This window comes from Porites lutea, chromosome 5 (assembly GCF_958299795.1).
Source record: "Porites lutea chromosome 5, jaPorLute2.1, whole genome shotgun sequence".
Taxonomy (NCBI): Eukaryota; Metazoa; Cnidaria; class Anthozoa; order Scleractinia; family Poritidae; genus Porites; species Porites lutea.
This window is the reverse complement of record NC_133205.1, coordinates 8,476,015-8,492,212: the sequence shown is the minus strand read 5'-3', so window position 1 is coordinate 8,492,212 and position 16,198 is coordinate 8,476,015. Positions and strand designations below refer to the sequence as shown.

At 37.4% G+C, this 16,198-nt stretch overlaps 1 protein-coding gene across 3 annotated transcripts in view; it reads left to right on the top strand.

Moving 5' to 3' along the window:
- Nucleotides 1–6,791: 6,791 nt before the first annotated feature.
- LOC140938975 (peptidyl-glycine alpha-amidating monooxygenase A-like) overlaps nucleotides 6,792–16,198 on the top strand; it is a 32,396-nt gene continuing 22,989 nt past the window's right edge. For all 3 annotated transcript variants that reach the window (XM_073388522.1, XM_073388523.1, XM_073388521.1), the window contains exons 1-6: nucleotides 6,792–7,209; nucleotides 10,321–10,375; nucleotides 11,473–11,575; nucleotides 13,981–14,075; nucleotides 15,070–15,153; nucleotides 15,325–15,379. In XM_073388522.1, coding sequence (XP_073244623.1) covers nucleotides 7,000–7,209; nucleotides 10,321–10,375; nucleotides 11,473–11,575; nucleotides 13,981–14,075; nucleotides 15,070–15,153; nucleotides 15,325–15,379 — 602 coding nt within the window. In that variant the 5' untranslated portion in view covers nucleotides 6,792–6,999. The remainder of the gene's footprint in view (nucleotides 7,210–10,320; nucleotides 10,376–11,472; nucleotides 11,576–13,980; nucleotides 14,076–15,069; nucleotides 15,154–15,324; nucleotides 15,380–16,198) is intronic.

Here is a 16,198-nt window from a genome sequence, read left to right as displayed (position 1 = left end):
AAAGGAATATTGTGGAATAAAATGTATGAGGGCAGTGATTTTGTAACCTCTGTGTCCTGCATTCCTGACACATAAAAATCGTTTAAGAAGCAAAATAATTCATGACATCCACTCCATAGGATGCAAAGATGTGTTTTTGTAGAAATATCCTGTTTGTGTATTTTCTGTGGCAGTTTTCATGGCTGTTGTTTAACATTGCAAAATTAACCTACAATAATTATTATACTCAATAATTATAATATATAACTAAAATAAGTTCTATCACAACTCCCTCAAGGCAATCCCTGGTTCAAGACAAAGTCAGGGCAGAATTAAAAGAGTTGAGATTTATCTCATCTTTAAACTCATTTTCTGGGCCATTCCATGTGACTACTCCCTTATAGCTAAAAGCCAGCTTTTGGCCTGGGTACAAAAACATTGTTCGAGGCGCCTTGTATGCTATAGGAATGAACCCTGGAGGTTGGTTAGAACACGTTCTTTAAACCCTCAGGATAAAGTTTATTCAGAGATTTAGCGTCTTTGCTCAAGGGTATCCCATCTTAATGGAGTATCCACAGATCTTGTATTATACCGGGGATGGAGGGGGGGGGGGTACTCAACAAATTTTTATGCAGGGGGGCTCCGCCCCGAGCTCCAACCGCTTACCCTTTTGTATACCATTTTTAACCAAAAAGGTACCCCTTTTGTATACCTTTCGTTGGCAAATGGTACCCCTTTCACATACCTTGTTTAGAACTTTGCATCTCTTTTAACTGCTGTAAATGCACTGTCGTTTGAATAGGAATCAATCACAAAAATACAACGTTTTCTCGACTTTATAAAGCCATAAAATTCATCTGTTGGCACTTTGGGCCCTTTTACAGACCCAAATGACAGATTTCCCTACCCTTTCATCTACATCAACCAGTAAAATCCCTACCCTTTAATATACCTGAAGCCTGAAAAAGGTATCGCTTTTGGGCGGAGCCTCCCTGTATAAGCCATTATAGGGAGTACCCCCCTCCCCCCGGGGTATTATCTCACTGACTGTTATAATTCTCCCAGCCCTATTTTGCAACCAATCTGGAGTCTGATACACAGGCCTTTTCCCATACATCCCCAAACATCGGAGCAATAATCAAAATAAGAAGCAACTAAAGCCTCATAATCTCATACATTCTCAGTAGGGTTTGGTGAGGCACCAGGGAACGAATACGTTTTAAGGCTCCTAGACCAGCAGATACCTTTTTACAGATGGTATCTACTTGGGATTGCCACCCCAATGCCTCGTCAACCTCTATTCCCAGATATCTGTAGTTAGTCACCCGAGTCAATTGTTGACTATTTACGAAACGTTTAAGTCACCAGTTAAAAGCGTTAAGTCAGTAGCGGCTTCCATTAATCACATATTTTGTCTTTTTGACATTTAACGTAAGTTTACTGGATTTCCGCCACTTCTGAACCTCATCCAAGTCTTTGTTAACTTTTCTTCAAGAGTTGTGTGCATGTGGGGTCATAAGCGGAAAGGGTAAGCGAGGTGTGTGTGATCAGCATACATAAGTACAGATGATGACACTGATGACAGCTCGCATTCTTGTAGGTCGTTTATATAATTGAGAAACAACAAGGGCCCAAGTACAGAACCTTGTGGGACCCCCGTTATATAACAGACATTTAATCTTTCAGCTGTCCTACAGTAAACTGCCCCCTTTGCTTTTCTTTTAAGGGGCTTATAAAGGATAGGCCGGCTTATATCCGAGGGGGCTTACTATCGGAATAGAAAAAGTGCTTTGAAATAAGCTATAGCTGCAGTGCTGATCAAAATACATTTTGCATTTACTGGTTCAATTATAAATAAAATAAAGAAATAAAGATAAAGCCGATACGGTAACTTGTGACAGTAATAACTGATAAACATGAGGTCGAGGGTGCGCTCATTTTCAACCTCGTCCCCAGGGCGCTTTTCCCTGGCTTTGGAGGTGGGCCAGGGAAAAGCGCCCTGGGGACGAGGTTGGCTCATTTTACCCCCTCTTTCCATCAATGCTCCGTTTTAAGGGTATTTAAAGCTAATCAAAGCTACACAGAACGGAGAGAAGATATTACCGAGGATAGAAATCGCGACCTCGCGCACCCAAGGCCGCGCCCTAACCAATTGTGCTACCCTTGCTCCTAAAGCTTCAAAAGGTCATAATAAATTAAATCATTTGCATACATTTGGAACACAACTAGACCCTATTTACATGGGCGTGGCAGACCCCTTGTAGGTGCGGTGAACCACTTAGATGGGGTAACCCGCCGGTCCATATAATCTCTCATTTTAACTCGATCACGTTTACATGATCGGTAGCAAGTGACCATATGAGAGATTATATGGACAGGCGGGTTACCCCACCTAAGCGGCTTATCTCACCTGCATGGGGTTCCCCGCCTCCATGTAATGAGGCCCTTAGAGGGAGGCTTATATCCAGGGAAGCTCCTAATTGGATGTATTTTTTTGTTGTTTACAGGTAGATGGGCCAGTAACTGGGGACTTAATTATAACTGGCAGCATACGGTATTTGAAAACAGTTTGTTAGGCATATTTGGAGTCTATAAAACCGCCGAGCAATTAAACCCGTGTTTAGGTGGCTTTTGAGTTATGGTAATTAAGTTAAATCCCCCACTGAAAATTGGCAAAAAATAAAGAAATGAATTAAGAAATAATCTCAAGGATCTTCAAAGTTTTTTGATATCCCAAGAATTACAGCACGGTACACACGTGCGCCTTGAGGACAAATCCGTCGGTGGACTCTCAAACTGATGATCATGAATCATGATTTATCCTGGACAGGGGGGGCTGGCAGCGAGGTCTGGAACCGAGTTTACATGATCGCCCCAGTTAAGAAATTCGGCCGAGTGAGACTGAGTACAAATTTTCCTTGAAAACAAATATGGCGGAGAATGCGGACATGGAAGGACGATGAGTTTTTGCTCAGTTTTAAGTTTTCCCGCGTACAATTATCGAGAAAAGGTTTCTATGAACTTTTTTTAATGGACTTTTTGGACATCAGGAGGCGTGATGTATGAACAGTTCATGGGTGACTTCACTTATCGATCGTGATTCGGGATCTCGGCAAGTTCAGTTATAATTTTCGAGCGACCGTCTTGCTCTATTTCTTATATTTTTCCACTTACAGTGGTATTAAGACTCTCTTCCTTATCTTAAACACATGCTACGAGCACAATATATTGGTATGAGTCTTGCAACAGTCATATGTGAATTTTCATTAAACCACTGATTTTCTACTTCGCTGTTCGTAAGTTTGTTTGTGTACACCGGGAGGTACAACAAATATTTATGGGCGTCAATACAGAATACAGGGCCAATTTAGTAAAAACCAGGGTAAATATTCCAATCACTTTGCTTCACATATACTGGGTCTGTCAGTATAAGCTATTTTTAATATCAGAAGGCTGGGAGGGGTTTACTGAACCTTCAAAACCTTCACTGGAATGTCATTGGAGTGATAATCAATAAATTTCCAACAGTAAAACCGTATTTAGTAGTTTTGTATTAGATAGTGGCTTCGGTTTCAAGTATTTCCTTGAAATTGTTGGTACAAAAATTACCCTTTAGTTATGAATTATACTTGAAATGATTATAGTGGTTTAGTGTAAGAACAAGAGGCTAATTCAGTTGCTAATAAGAGTGAGTACATCAGGAAAGAGTATGCGTCGAGAAAATCCCTTAAAGGACTGAAGTAGAAGAAACAGAGAAAAGAAAACTGAATGTTTTGCAAAGTTTATAAAGAGAATCAGAAGAGGCTTGAAAAATACACAACTTAAGTTTATTGTTTGTGTAAGTTATGAATCTGATTTACAACTAAATTATACAAGTATTAGTTAAAATTGATTTTTTATCAACCATCAAAAACAGTTATTGTCGGGCTTGAGCCCTATCCTCTCAGCAGTTCTTTCTATGATACTACCCTTGGTGTATTTGGTCTAGATGGGTATGTGCTGCTGATTTAGGGTGGTGACCATTTCACCCTTTAGAGTTTTGAACAAGGTGTCTGTTTGGGTTGTGAAGGTTGAAGAAGCAGCGGTCTATAGAGTACAGTCTATTGGTACCACCATTCCCCCCCAAGTTTTGCCATGTTTCTAAGTTTAAAAGCTACCTTAATTCTGTATGCGAAAGGAAATGAATCAGGATTATAAATTAGGTCTCTTGGCTTAAAAAGGGTAGGAAAATGCCCGATGTGTCCTACTACCCATACTCTCTTTCAGTGTAAGCCCAGGGAGGTGATCTCACATTTTAATACCCTTTTACCACTTGCTGTAACAACAAAGTCAGTGAAGGTTTATGGTCTCTGAAAAAATTTTTGCCAGCCTCAACACAAGTTTCTAACTGTTATTGTTGACTGCAAATAATATTATCTTAATAATCATTTTACATTTTTTTTCCAAGGCATCCTATGGTGTTTTCAATATCCACTAGTACAAGACAATTTTTAAGTTGAGAGGGTTTACTTTGATTTCATTAACAGTAAACTACATTTTTACACAGACACAAGCTAACCTGGTAGGTTGATGTCCAAAGGTGTAAAACATTGCATGCACTTATATTGCAAAAACTGATCACAGTGGCCAAAGGAAAGGCAAAAATACAAATGTCATCATTTTTTAAATTTTATAAATTCCCTTTGAAGCATATTTAGCCAGATGTAGTCCTTGTCAAAACATGCAAACTTGAACATTTATTTTCTGACCTTAGCTAATCTTCTTTTAACCATACTCTTGTTCCAGTGGGTAGTGTAGTTTTTGGAATAAAATATTTACAATTTTTCCCACTTTGTTTGCAACAAAACAAAACACAATTGAATGAGGACTCAAACTGAAGGCAGTGTAGTAACTGCTGTCATGAAAAGAGAATTCCAAACACACAAAATAATTACCCTTTCATTTGCCTATATTCATTTCTTAGAAACTACGGTAAAGTTTAAATTAAGTCACACGAAGATAAGAACTTAAGCATATCAAGAGTGAAATCAATGATCTCTTGGCAAAATTTATTTACATAACAAAATACATGAACTACGAGATTTGACCATCTACCACTCAATCATCAAAGGCAACTCTGCCAGGATAAGTTCACAATCAAGGATGAAGAATTAAGAATCTCAATCATAATTTCTTTTCGTCTTAAAGGTGTAATGAAACCGTAAACAACTCTGACAACTCTTCTACTTGACCACGGCCACCGCGCTTTTTTTAATATCACCAAGGATTAATTTTCGGCCATTTACTTGAAAATATAAACTCTTCTACATACGCATTGGAGGGTTGGCCCTTCTTCTATTCTTGTGGGTCTTCTAAACAGAAACACAGCTTGAAAGCCTGTAGTGAGCCAAAAGGTCGGGCATCGAGGAACATGTACAATGACTGTTCACTGGTCTCATTCTTAGCGTAGTAAATCGCATGTAATGATAAACGCAAGACCAGACGAAAGGAAAACGTAAACTCCACATTACTGCGGAAAAAATCGGTTACAGCAAAGAAAGCAATGACCAACAGGACCAAAAGCGAATTCACTTTATCACACTGTCGAGTCGCTGCGAAGACGAACTTCTTGAGGTTGTTGTTATTCCAAGCCCGTTTCGCGCATGCTCGCTACAGTTCTCGAATGATTGACAGATTTCTTAACTGGGGCGATCATGGAAAGCCGAAAAGCGGCAAGATCAAAGGCCGTTGCTAGCCCCCCCTGATCCTGGATATAGATCGTTTTTAGTCACGTGGTCAGCAGCTTTGCAAATTGCTTGGAATAAAAAAACAAGTTTAAACATGTGAAAAGAGTTCAATTCCCACAGGATTTTTTTTGTACACAAATATGGCCGCCGCGACGTCATGTGAAAACGATCTATTGGCTACAGAAATGGAAATAGTGAATAACCTTCCAGGCAGCTGTCAATAAGTGACTTTCATTTTCCTTAATGCGTGGGTTCACCTGACGAAGGCAGATAAAATTACAATAGAACTCGCTTACGTCAGAACACCGGACCGACCAAAAACAGTTACGGCCGCGGTAAATATAGCAAAAATTGCCCCTCTTTAAATCGAAATAGAGCCAATACTCAAGGATATCATCAATTTTACTCGACAAGCTTAGTTGAGTGGGTCTTTTTTCGACGTTTTTTTTTTTGCCGGCTCGACAGAAAAAAAAGCTGCCAGGAAAAGATGTGATTATGATGCAGGCTTGACTGTGTGAAAACTTTAAATAATAAATAAATAAATAAAAACATACACAAGGGAACAAATGTTGTGAAATTTTCTTAGTCGAAGGGAAAAGTCGTTCTTAAAATTATGTGAATAAAGGAAGAAAAATTTCTTCACATACGGTTTCAACACAAATTGATGAGGCGATTTTTTCCAACAAAATACCTCTATTCACATTTTTATATTAAAACTGCTTAATATATGAGTTTCATGTCAGTTCAGTTTGAGACCTTCCAAAGGGTAAAAAGGAATCATTCTGGGTAAATCCTAGCCTGCGAAAACATCCGTTTCTCCTCGCAGGTAAATCCATATCTTATTTCATTTTGCTCATTAATTTTTTACTTCGTTTTCTTTACTTTTTTATTGTTGTCGGTTTTTGTTTTTGGCAAACGAAATGTGCACATGAAAAAAAGAAAATTAATTTGAGAGCAAAAAATTCAAACTACGTTTTCTGGCCAGCTGCAGACTGTTTTCGCGCTTTGCACGTTTCAGATGAGGGCGTTTTTATTTCAACCAATCAAAGCGCTGTATTTCAATACTTTTCCGGTTCAATACATCACCTCGCAATGACAAAATGCATAAATATCAAAGTAGGAAGGGGGCATTTATTTGGCGGGCGTTTCGCTTGATCACAAATTAATGTACTGAGAATTGTTCTATTTCTCTTTTTATGCCAAGAGAAAATATGCTCAAGATCACCGGACAAGAATAAGTCGACGTACAATTAGAAATCTTCATTCTTCGAGCACTGAACCGTCACAGTTCGCCATGGACAGAAAATCGGTGGCCGTTTTGATTTTGATAGTGATTTTGACCCTGTCAGTGATATTAGCGAAGTCTTTCTCTTATGATTTTTTTGATGATCAAGCGAGGGACTATTACGACACTTTATATCAGAGAGAGATTCCTAGAGAACGAGTAAAGAGCCAGAAGTTAGATGTTGTGGATTTCAAGATGCCCGGTATTCACCCGGAAAAGGTAAGCTTACTTCTTACTAAACAGGAAAGATTCCCTTGCCCACATTTGTCGCCTTTAGTAATTATTTTTGCCGATCGGTGTTTATGGGCTTTTCTTTGGGCATCGCTTATACTTGTGGAGTAAAATAATTTTAGTTGATCGTACAAGTGCCCAATTCACCATTTTCTCTTTGATTCTGATCTAACGATGGAGCAACTGAAAACCTTTATATTTCTTCCCGTGAACGACGAGTGAGGACCAGTAAGTTATTCACCAAGTTATTTTTGTCAGCTGGCTTTCTATGGGCAGCTAATTATATTTTATAAATTCTACTTGGTCACACTTGAAGGAATATTACTCAAGCGTTCTAAACACGTTTATTTAAGTAAATTTCTTCTAATAACTTATATGTGAAACCTTTGACGTTTGGAGCGAAAAAAATCGTGATAAAATGCATGGCGATTGAGAAGACACTAGCCTGGTGGCAATCGGTTAAGTGAAAATTCAAAGTTAAAAAAAATACCCTGTTTCTCCACAAATTCCTTTGAAGGAAGAAGCATTCTTTAAATAAAATATTGTACTGTATGTACTGGTGAACGTCTTTAGCGAGGTATTTCGTAGATATTTTATAATAGGATCGTATGCTTGAAAAATTACTTATTTCGTCTCTGATGAATAAACATTTTCATGCAGAAATCAAACATTTTTTTCAAACAGCTGTGCGGGATCTAATCCTGATGGAATCCCCGCTTGGGGATTTTTTTATGGGGAAGAAGAAATTTTTACACTTGATATTGATAAGTTAAGTGAATAAAAATGTTTGGTTTTGAAGAGACAAATTTTCAAAAATTGGAATTTAAATGCTCTGTTGACTTTCAAGAAAAGACTGGCTTTATGTAAATATAATAATTATTACAAATTTCGAATCAACAAATTATTCGGTGATTCATTCATGTACATAATTTGTAAGGTTGTCCAAATACATATTTGTTTGTTCTACAAATTTTCAGAGCTTATGCAATTGGCCATCTATATCCTTCTAGTTTCTATATCTGCATTCATAGATTTATTGTAATTGTTGTGGTTCAATTTTTTCCTTGGATAAATTTTCTTTTCTTTTGTTTTTGGGTATGATAAATTTGTATGATATTGATTTTGAAACAAAAGAAAAGAAAATTTAACCCAAGGATAAAATTGAACCACAACATAATCATTATCATGGCATTTTGGGATTACCACTGATTTTTTGCAAAGTGTCTGTTTCATTCAGGAAACCTAACTGCCTTGTGTTTATTTGGAAAATTTCACCCTGGTTACATTGTTGGGTAACAAGAATTCATATGCACGTATCTTATGTCTAATGCATTGATCAATTCAAACTTTCAGCATCTCACCTTCCCCAGGCAACCCCGGGCATTTGAATACCTGTTTTAATTCCTGTTACATTTAATAGGCGATTGTAGTGGTCAAGGGCTCTACCATAAGGTTGGATATGACTGACAGTGCAGATCGTGAATTTGAAAAATATACTCAGACTGTTCAACCTTTTGAGTATGTAAAATCGCAATATTTCTTATTTTACAACAACTGAGCGAATCCTTGTGCACTGATTGGTCAAGAGCTATTGTCTATGAGAGTATAGACCATGGAAATGACGTGACATGTCACGCAGTGCTGGTTGTTTTGTTTTTGGTTTTTGGTAAAAAAAAATAAATGTTATTATTATATAAACTGCAGTGTTTTACAAGGATTTCTACCACCGAGAAATGTGGTATCTGAACACACGTAAAAATACAATATTTTAACATGTGAAATTATTGATATTTGATAGTTTGAGAACATTTTAACCATATATCTTGTCTTTTATATTTTGAACAAGATACCGGACATTTTTAATATTTGTATTTATTTTTTACTGTACTTTGTAGAGCTCCGAGTTTACACTGGAGTATTTTAAACAATGAATGACATTTGTTGGGTTCTCGACTATATGGCATGGTTTTGGTTTATGGAATGGCTGATTCTTGTTTATATAATAAACAGAATAATACATGGACGCTTGGAGATATGGAATTTATCTTCTCGTGTTCACATTCGATATCTCACTCGTTCACTGTGCTCACTCGTTCGATATCGATGTGAACACTCGAAGATAAATTCCATATCTCCGCACGACCATGTATTATTCTCTATTTGTGAAAACAAATCAACCACAATTTTCCGTGATCTAGACTCTTAGAGACCATAGAAATGACGCCATAAAATGTTCAAAACTTTGCAGCGGAACCACTCGCCTGCAACTCGTGGTTCCACTTGGGTTTTGACCATTTTATGACGTCATTTTTATGGTCTATAAGAGTGTTGACCACAGAAAATTGTGGTCAATTTGTGAAATCAACCACAATTTATGCAAAGGCCAAAGGGGTGATCGAGCTGTTAGGGGGGCTTGGGGGCATGCTCCCCCAGAAAGTTTTGAAATCTTGAAGCCCTGAAACGTCTTTTTCTAGTGTTTTGAGAGGACAATTTCGGCCTCAAGTGTCTGCTAATCGATTGTTAGATAATAGCTTTTGAAGTCCTTGTCAAACAAGCCATTTGCTTACAAAAGCTCGCTATGAGAAAGATACAACATTGGCAGACACTGGGTCATATAAATGTTGTAGCTAATTTTTTATCTGGGGTAATTTTTATTTGTCCTTTGTTTTTGGATAGGGTAATGTATGCTAATGAAGTTGAAACAAGGGAAAAATAAAAATTACCTGAGATAAGAAATTCACCACAACATATATACAAAGAAGTTGAACTTGATTGACACTTTCAGTTCAAATTCTCCAACCCACCTAGTTAAAGGTCAAATTCCCTACTCTTAGGATGCCTCTCGCCTCAAACTTCCCACTACCCTGGCAAAAGGAAAATCTCAGTTTTTCGGAGAAATCATGTGCCAGGCACCCTTGATTTCACAGGTTAGAGCACCGGGCTCCCTTTAATTATTTACTAAAGCGCAACCTTCTTGTTTGTTAACCACTATAATTCTTCCAGTTGGAAGTGCTGAGTCCCTTCATAAGAATATAACTAATTAATAATAATTATTTCATTGTTTATTAACCATTATTAAATAATTTTATTACCTTGCAGCATGATTCATACATGTGTACAGCTCTTGATCTCAGTGACCAGAAACACTATATAGGTAACTAAAGATAGTTTCTGCTTGCTGATAGGAAGTTTTCATTTTCAACTCATAAATACCGAAGGGTTGCGGGGGGGGGAGGGCAGGGTGTTCACAACCTCCCGCTTCCCGTACCCCGTTCTCCTGCCTCACGTACCTTTTGTCCCTTTGTCTCCCAACTCCTGCCCTTTATTGTGTTTCTCCTTTTATCATGAAAATTAGAAAGATTAGAAGCCCAGGTTTAATGTTAAAGCTGTGGGGTACTTTTGCCAAAGGTGAAAATTGTTACAGGTCAGTTTCCTTTGTTAAACTGAGTTTTCACTAACCTGGTTATCTAGGTTTGACCATTGCCTCTGACATCCCACTAATAGTCTCAGTCCACTGTGCAGTATAATAGCTTTTGCAGTTATTGCGAGCTCCCAGCTAGATTAGGTCTTCCATGGACAGATTTTTTCCTACCACACCGAAAAATACCAATACTGATCAAAATGGTCTCTGACGACATTTGACCTGACTCACTTTGTCTTTCTTATGGAGAATTTCGACAGCTAGCGAGACAGATGAGACACTGAGACCACTGATACAGTTGACACATGTGTACATGTGTCATGCCATCTCATTCATGACCTATGATGTAAGCAACTTGTAAAGGTTTCCAATTTCACTGGAAGTAATGCTGTTTTTTTTTATCCTGAGTACGAATTTTCGTTTTTTTGACTTATCTCACATATAAAATTTTGCTTTAAGCCTCAGAGAATGTTAAATGGAAGTCAAGAAACATTGTTGGGTTCGTTTCTTTGACTGGATGATAAGCAGTAACAGATAACGAAAGCTTGCCTTTATTCCCAGCTTCCCATTTAATGGAAGAAATTAGCTGATTTCTCTGAGCAAAGTAGCTGACATGTTTTGTCGGTTGTCGGTGCTTCTTGAAACATCTGGCAGACTATTGATGTCTTTAGCAACCACAATTAAAAAGTTTCAGATTTTCAGTTTTGTCAATTTGAGCTCCTTTTGCTTGAAGCTGTCACTTCAACATTTACTTCACAGAAAATCTTTTGTTTACTGTAACAAGTTGTTCTCGACAAATGGAAATAAAAGTTTTGTAATGTCCTTTGCAGTGGGATTCAAGCCTTTTGCTGAAATGCACACTGCTCATCACATGTTAATGTTTGGATGTCAAACCCCAGGAGAAAATTTGTTTGCTAAGGATAAAAAATATTGGTATGTGCTTAATACTTTAATGAAAATATATTGTTAGTGGTATATTATTGACTGCCGTCAGTCCTCTAACCAAGAGAGTCAGGTAGGTTTTTTGTATACAGGCTCTGTATAAAATATGTCTGATATTATTTTTTTAATTTTACAAAGTTTAACAAGACTGGTAGCATAATAATAATATTATTACTATAGTGGAAGTGGAACCTCATGTGCAACCACCTCTCGTAAGCAAACCCTCCTACAGGGCTCGAAATTAAAAAAATCCTTAGGTCAACTTTTGGCGACCAACTGGAGAAATATAGTCGCAAGATGCAAAGTTTTAGTCGCCAGTTTGCATAACGTAAATGATGCAGCCTGATAGTATGGCACGATCCATCAGATTTTCAAATATCATGGATAGAAGTCGGTATAAATTTGGAGGTAAACTGGCTTTGTTTATGCGATTTGGCACATTTTTTATGATGAAAGCAAAGCAAGATAAGATGAAATGTTCGTTTTAACTCTACTCTTTTAATTTAAATCTAAATCATAGAGAAATCTGGCGACTAAACCAGAATTTTTAGTCGCCAAGGAGAAAATGTTAGTCGCATAGGCGACCGTATCAGTCGCAATTTTGAGCCCTGTCCTATAATCAGCCACCTATTCAAAACACTAAAATTTCCCAATCCCAGCCCTATGGTTGAAACTTCTCCTAAACAACCTCCTCTGGTAATAGCCCATTTTACAGTTACAGGTGGCAACTAGGCTGGAGTTCACCTTGTTTTGATACGAAAAGGGTCTGGACAAAGTCTTGAAATTTTGGATCTAAAAATCTGTTCAAACCGCTGCACAAACCTCTCTGCTTTGACATGTAAATCATGTTGTTCTTATGCTAACTAGTATTTTTCAAATGTAATTTCCATAAGAAAAGGAAGGAGGTAGTACCAAAACAAGGTCAACCACAGCCTGACATTCAATTAAAGCCTAGGATACTAAGCCCACAACTGTAAAATGGTCTTTCAGGGCTCGAAGCTAACTTTTTAGTGTACTTGCAAAGTTTTGCTGATAAGATATTTTTTCACTAGCAAACTGGTGAGACCACTAGCAAATTCTTTCACTTTGTAGGGAGAGATAGATCATTCTTACTCTCAAACGTTTGCTAGTGGATATTTTTCTCACTCACAGATTATCAAAATCACGCACATTTTGTCAGTTTGCGAGCATTGATTTCAAACCCTGTCTTTTGCAACTGTGACCACTACTTGAGGTGACGGTTTATAATTTTCCATTGTTTTTAAACTGCTCCTCTAAATTTTAGGGATGACATGGATCTTCACATATCGTAACTTAGAAATAGCATGCAATAATTAATTCAGTTAAAAGAACTTAATGTGTCTGACCCTCTTTTTAGACCAGTAAATCTTCATATTACTGGGTGGCCGGACACTTAATTATGGGAGGTTCAACTTTGTAGTTACATGTAAATGAACCTTAAATGGAAGCAAGGTTAATACAGTAAAATGCTGCGAAGAAGAACCTAGGATTTAAGAACCTGCTGGCAGAAATTTGTCATTTTAATATGCCAACATATAAGAACAAGTTTAGCCAAGAAAAATCAATAGGTTCTTATATGTGGGGTTAGACTACATTTTCATAAACATTTTGACCATAAGTCTGGCTTTAATATGGGAAATTTATATTACATTATATAATAAATGTATAATGTATACAACCATTGTAGAAAACTGCGTATCTTCTAGCTGTTAACCTAGTTTTGTTAGATTTTTGGTAAATAAATGCCTATTATGAAGGGCAAAATACCATTTATAGCAATTTCTTGTAATCAACAACAGTATCCTTCTTCATAAAAATTAAGAACCTATATAATTAAGAACCTATTTAGCCTAAACTTCCAATAAATACTCCAAACTATAAGAATCTATTTTGCCAAACTTCAAAAAATCTAGGTTCTTCTTCACGGCGTTTTACTGTATCCAGCTAATTGCTGCCATAAGTCTCACCTTCCTTTGCACATGTCTTTGGGGTACCCATTAGGATCTGTAGGGCTCATTTACAGTACGCAATATTGCATCTTTGTGGATCACAGCCTGTTGATTGCAAATCTTTGCGGATTCTTTTTACACCCTGCCACCTCTCCCCGCCCTCTAAAACCTGTTTCATTTTCAGGGGTAACTGTGGATGTAGGTAAGTGTTTCTTTTCTTTAGCACTGGGCGACGTTCAGTGTGACAGTGCATGTTAGCAGCCAATGGTGGGTGGTTCCTTCTTTATGTGTGATTACCATGAATACCTCCATACTGTGCCTGGATTAAATATGCTTGCTCCCTCTAGTTTCTAAGGCACCAGTTTCCAAATTTCTTAGTTGACGATGAGTTTAAATACACAGTAAAATCTTGCTATTTTTGTACAGGAATTGTGGAGATATGGGTTCAGACGTTTGTGGTTCTGGAGAGAAAATTGTGTATGCCTGGGGAAGAAATGCACCGGAATTGAAACTTCCTAATGGTAAGTACAGTACATTATCTTAGTGGCCCCTTCAAACATCTTAGCAAAGCAACTTTTGGATGAATGCCTTATATGAATGAATAATACATGTATTATGCACAAGGTTCATCCAATCAAAATGGATACTTCTGCCCCTCCATTATTTTCAAACCTTTATTAAACAGTCACTCTTGGGATCAAAAGTGGCCAGCTAATCTGATCACTGAATCCAGGTTTGACAGACCTAAGACTTAATTAAGTAATTGAAGACGGCAGGTCTAAAATGGCCAGGTCACTTTTCCACAGGTCAGAGTACAGGTCACCATGATACAGATTAAAATGATACAGGATTAAAAGTGTCTCCTAGCCCTAAGCTTTTACAAAATGCTTCATTGGAACGAGGGGAATCTGTGTGGTTTGGTAATTTATCGATGGAGCAGTGACCTGTACTCTTGACCTGTGGAATGTGACCTGTTTTAAAGCCAGCAAATTGAAGATGGTGAAAGCGAAATAATCAAGTATAAAAAAAGCAGAAAGACAAATAAACACCATGCAAATTGTATGATATATGGTACATCTTGACATGCAAAGAAATCATTTAATAGCTCAGGTAAAAACAATAGAAAATAACTCGTTAGGACCTCAGAAAGTATTTAAAGGTGACTGCATCCACTTAATAAAATGAACACTAATATAATACAGGTAAGTTTGATATAGTAATTTAATAGGAACACCATTTCTGGTAAATAATGGCTTAAAAGAGCTTGAATACTTACTGGTAATACAGGTTTGACTATACTTCACTAAAAAAAATCATGGTCTTTCAGGGATGTCATTAAGAGCCGGGGGCCGGGGATTTCCCCCACCTATTACAAATGTGGCCCCCGGCTACTTTCATAGGTAAATAGAAGAAAAGTAGAACCAAAAGAAATCCCGGGCTGTTTGATTCCTCACCTACCTGTTGTATTTACCCGGCAACTTGAAATCTCAGTGACATCCCTGCCTTTTTTTTCAGATGTTGCCTTTGAAGTTGGTCATGGTACAGCTGCTCCTTATCTTGTGCTGCAAGTTCATTATGGAAAAGTTGATAAGTTTAAGGGTGAGTTAGTGATATATCATGCATGCCTCAGAAGTTGTATTTACTACAGGTACATGTCTTTTTGAGATAAAATACTTAAGGCTGGTTATTGAAATAGAATATTACATTCACTTTTAGAATAAATGGCATTCTAAGGTCTTTTTTAATTTTACCCATTTTTATTGCTTGCAGCTGATCCCTATCTGAAAGATTACTCCGGTGTGGATCTGGAAACAACAACTGTGGCGTAAGTACAAACTGTACTGCGTTTTACTGCTATTAAACTAGTAATAATCATTGCTTATGGATCGTCTCATCTACAAGCATGACATCTGCATGAAAATGAGACTAAAGGAAACAGAAATGCGTCCAAAGAAGTCCAGTTTCCTGCAGCCAAGATGTTCCTGATAAAATTAATAGGGGAAGCTAATCGGCAGTTGCCCATTATATCTCGAAATTTCTACATTTGTACCACAGGAACACCAGATTAGGATGCGTTCTGACGAACGCAACAACAGAAATTAAATAATATTCCATAAACGATATTACATTTACCAATAATAACATTCACCATTTACTAAATGTCCTTAAATGTTGAATAGCCATGATAGATTATTGTTTTTACAACAAACAGTGCTTCATTTATCACCAAAAATAATGTCGTCTTATGAAACTGTCACAAAATGGGATGCCATGTTGTTTCTAGTTCCAAGATATTGAATAGCCAAGGACTTTCCAAATTACACAAGCCAATCAAAATGTCCAAAAATTACTATCCACTGAATTGATATGAAAAAAAAGGGATATTCAGTCTTGCAGATTTTTTTTCTAATAGTTGTCATCTGAGTGGTTTTCTTCTGCTATTCTTATCTTGCTGTGTTCTTCAGTAGCTTGCTTATCTCCCACCGTTTTCTCAAGCTGTAGCAAAACAGCTGAATTACCTGCCTTCTAAATTTGGTCAGGGTAGCTGGTTTTTCCTCTCTTAACTGCTGCCAATTATATGAATGTGATGGTGTCCAACAAGAAAGCTCTTGCTACTTTGGACATTGTACACAAATGAACTTAA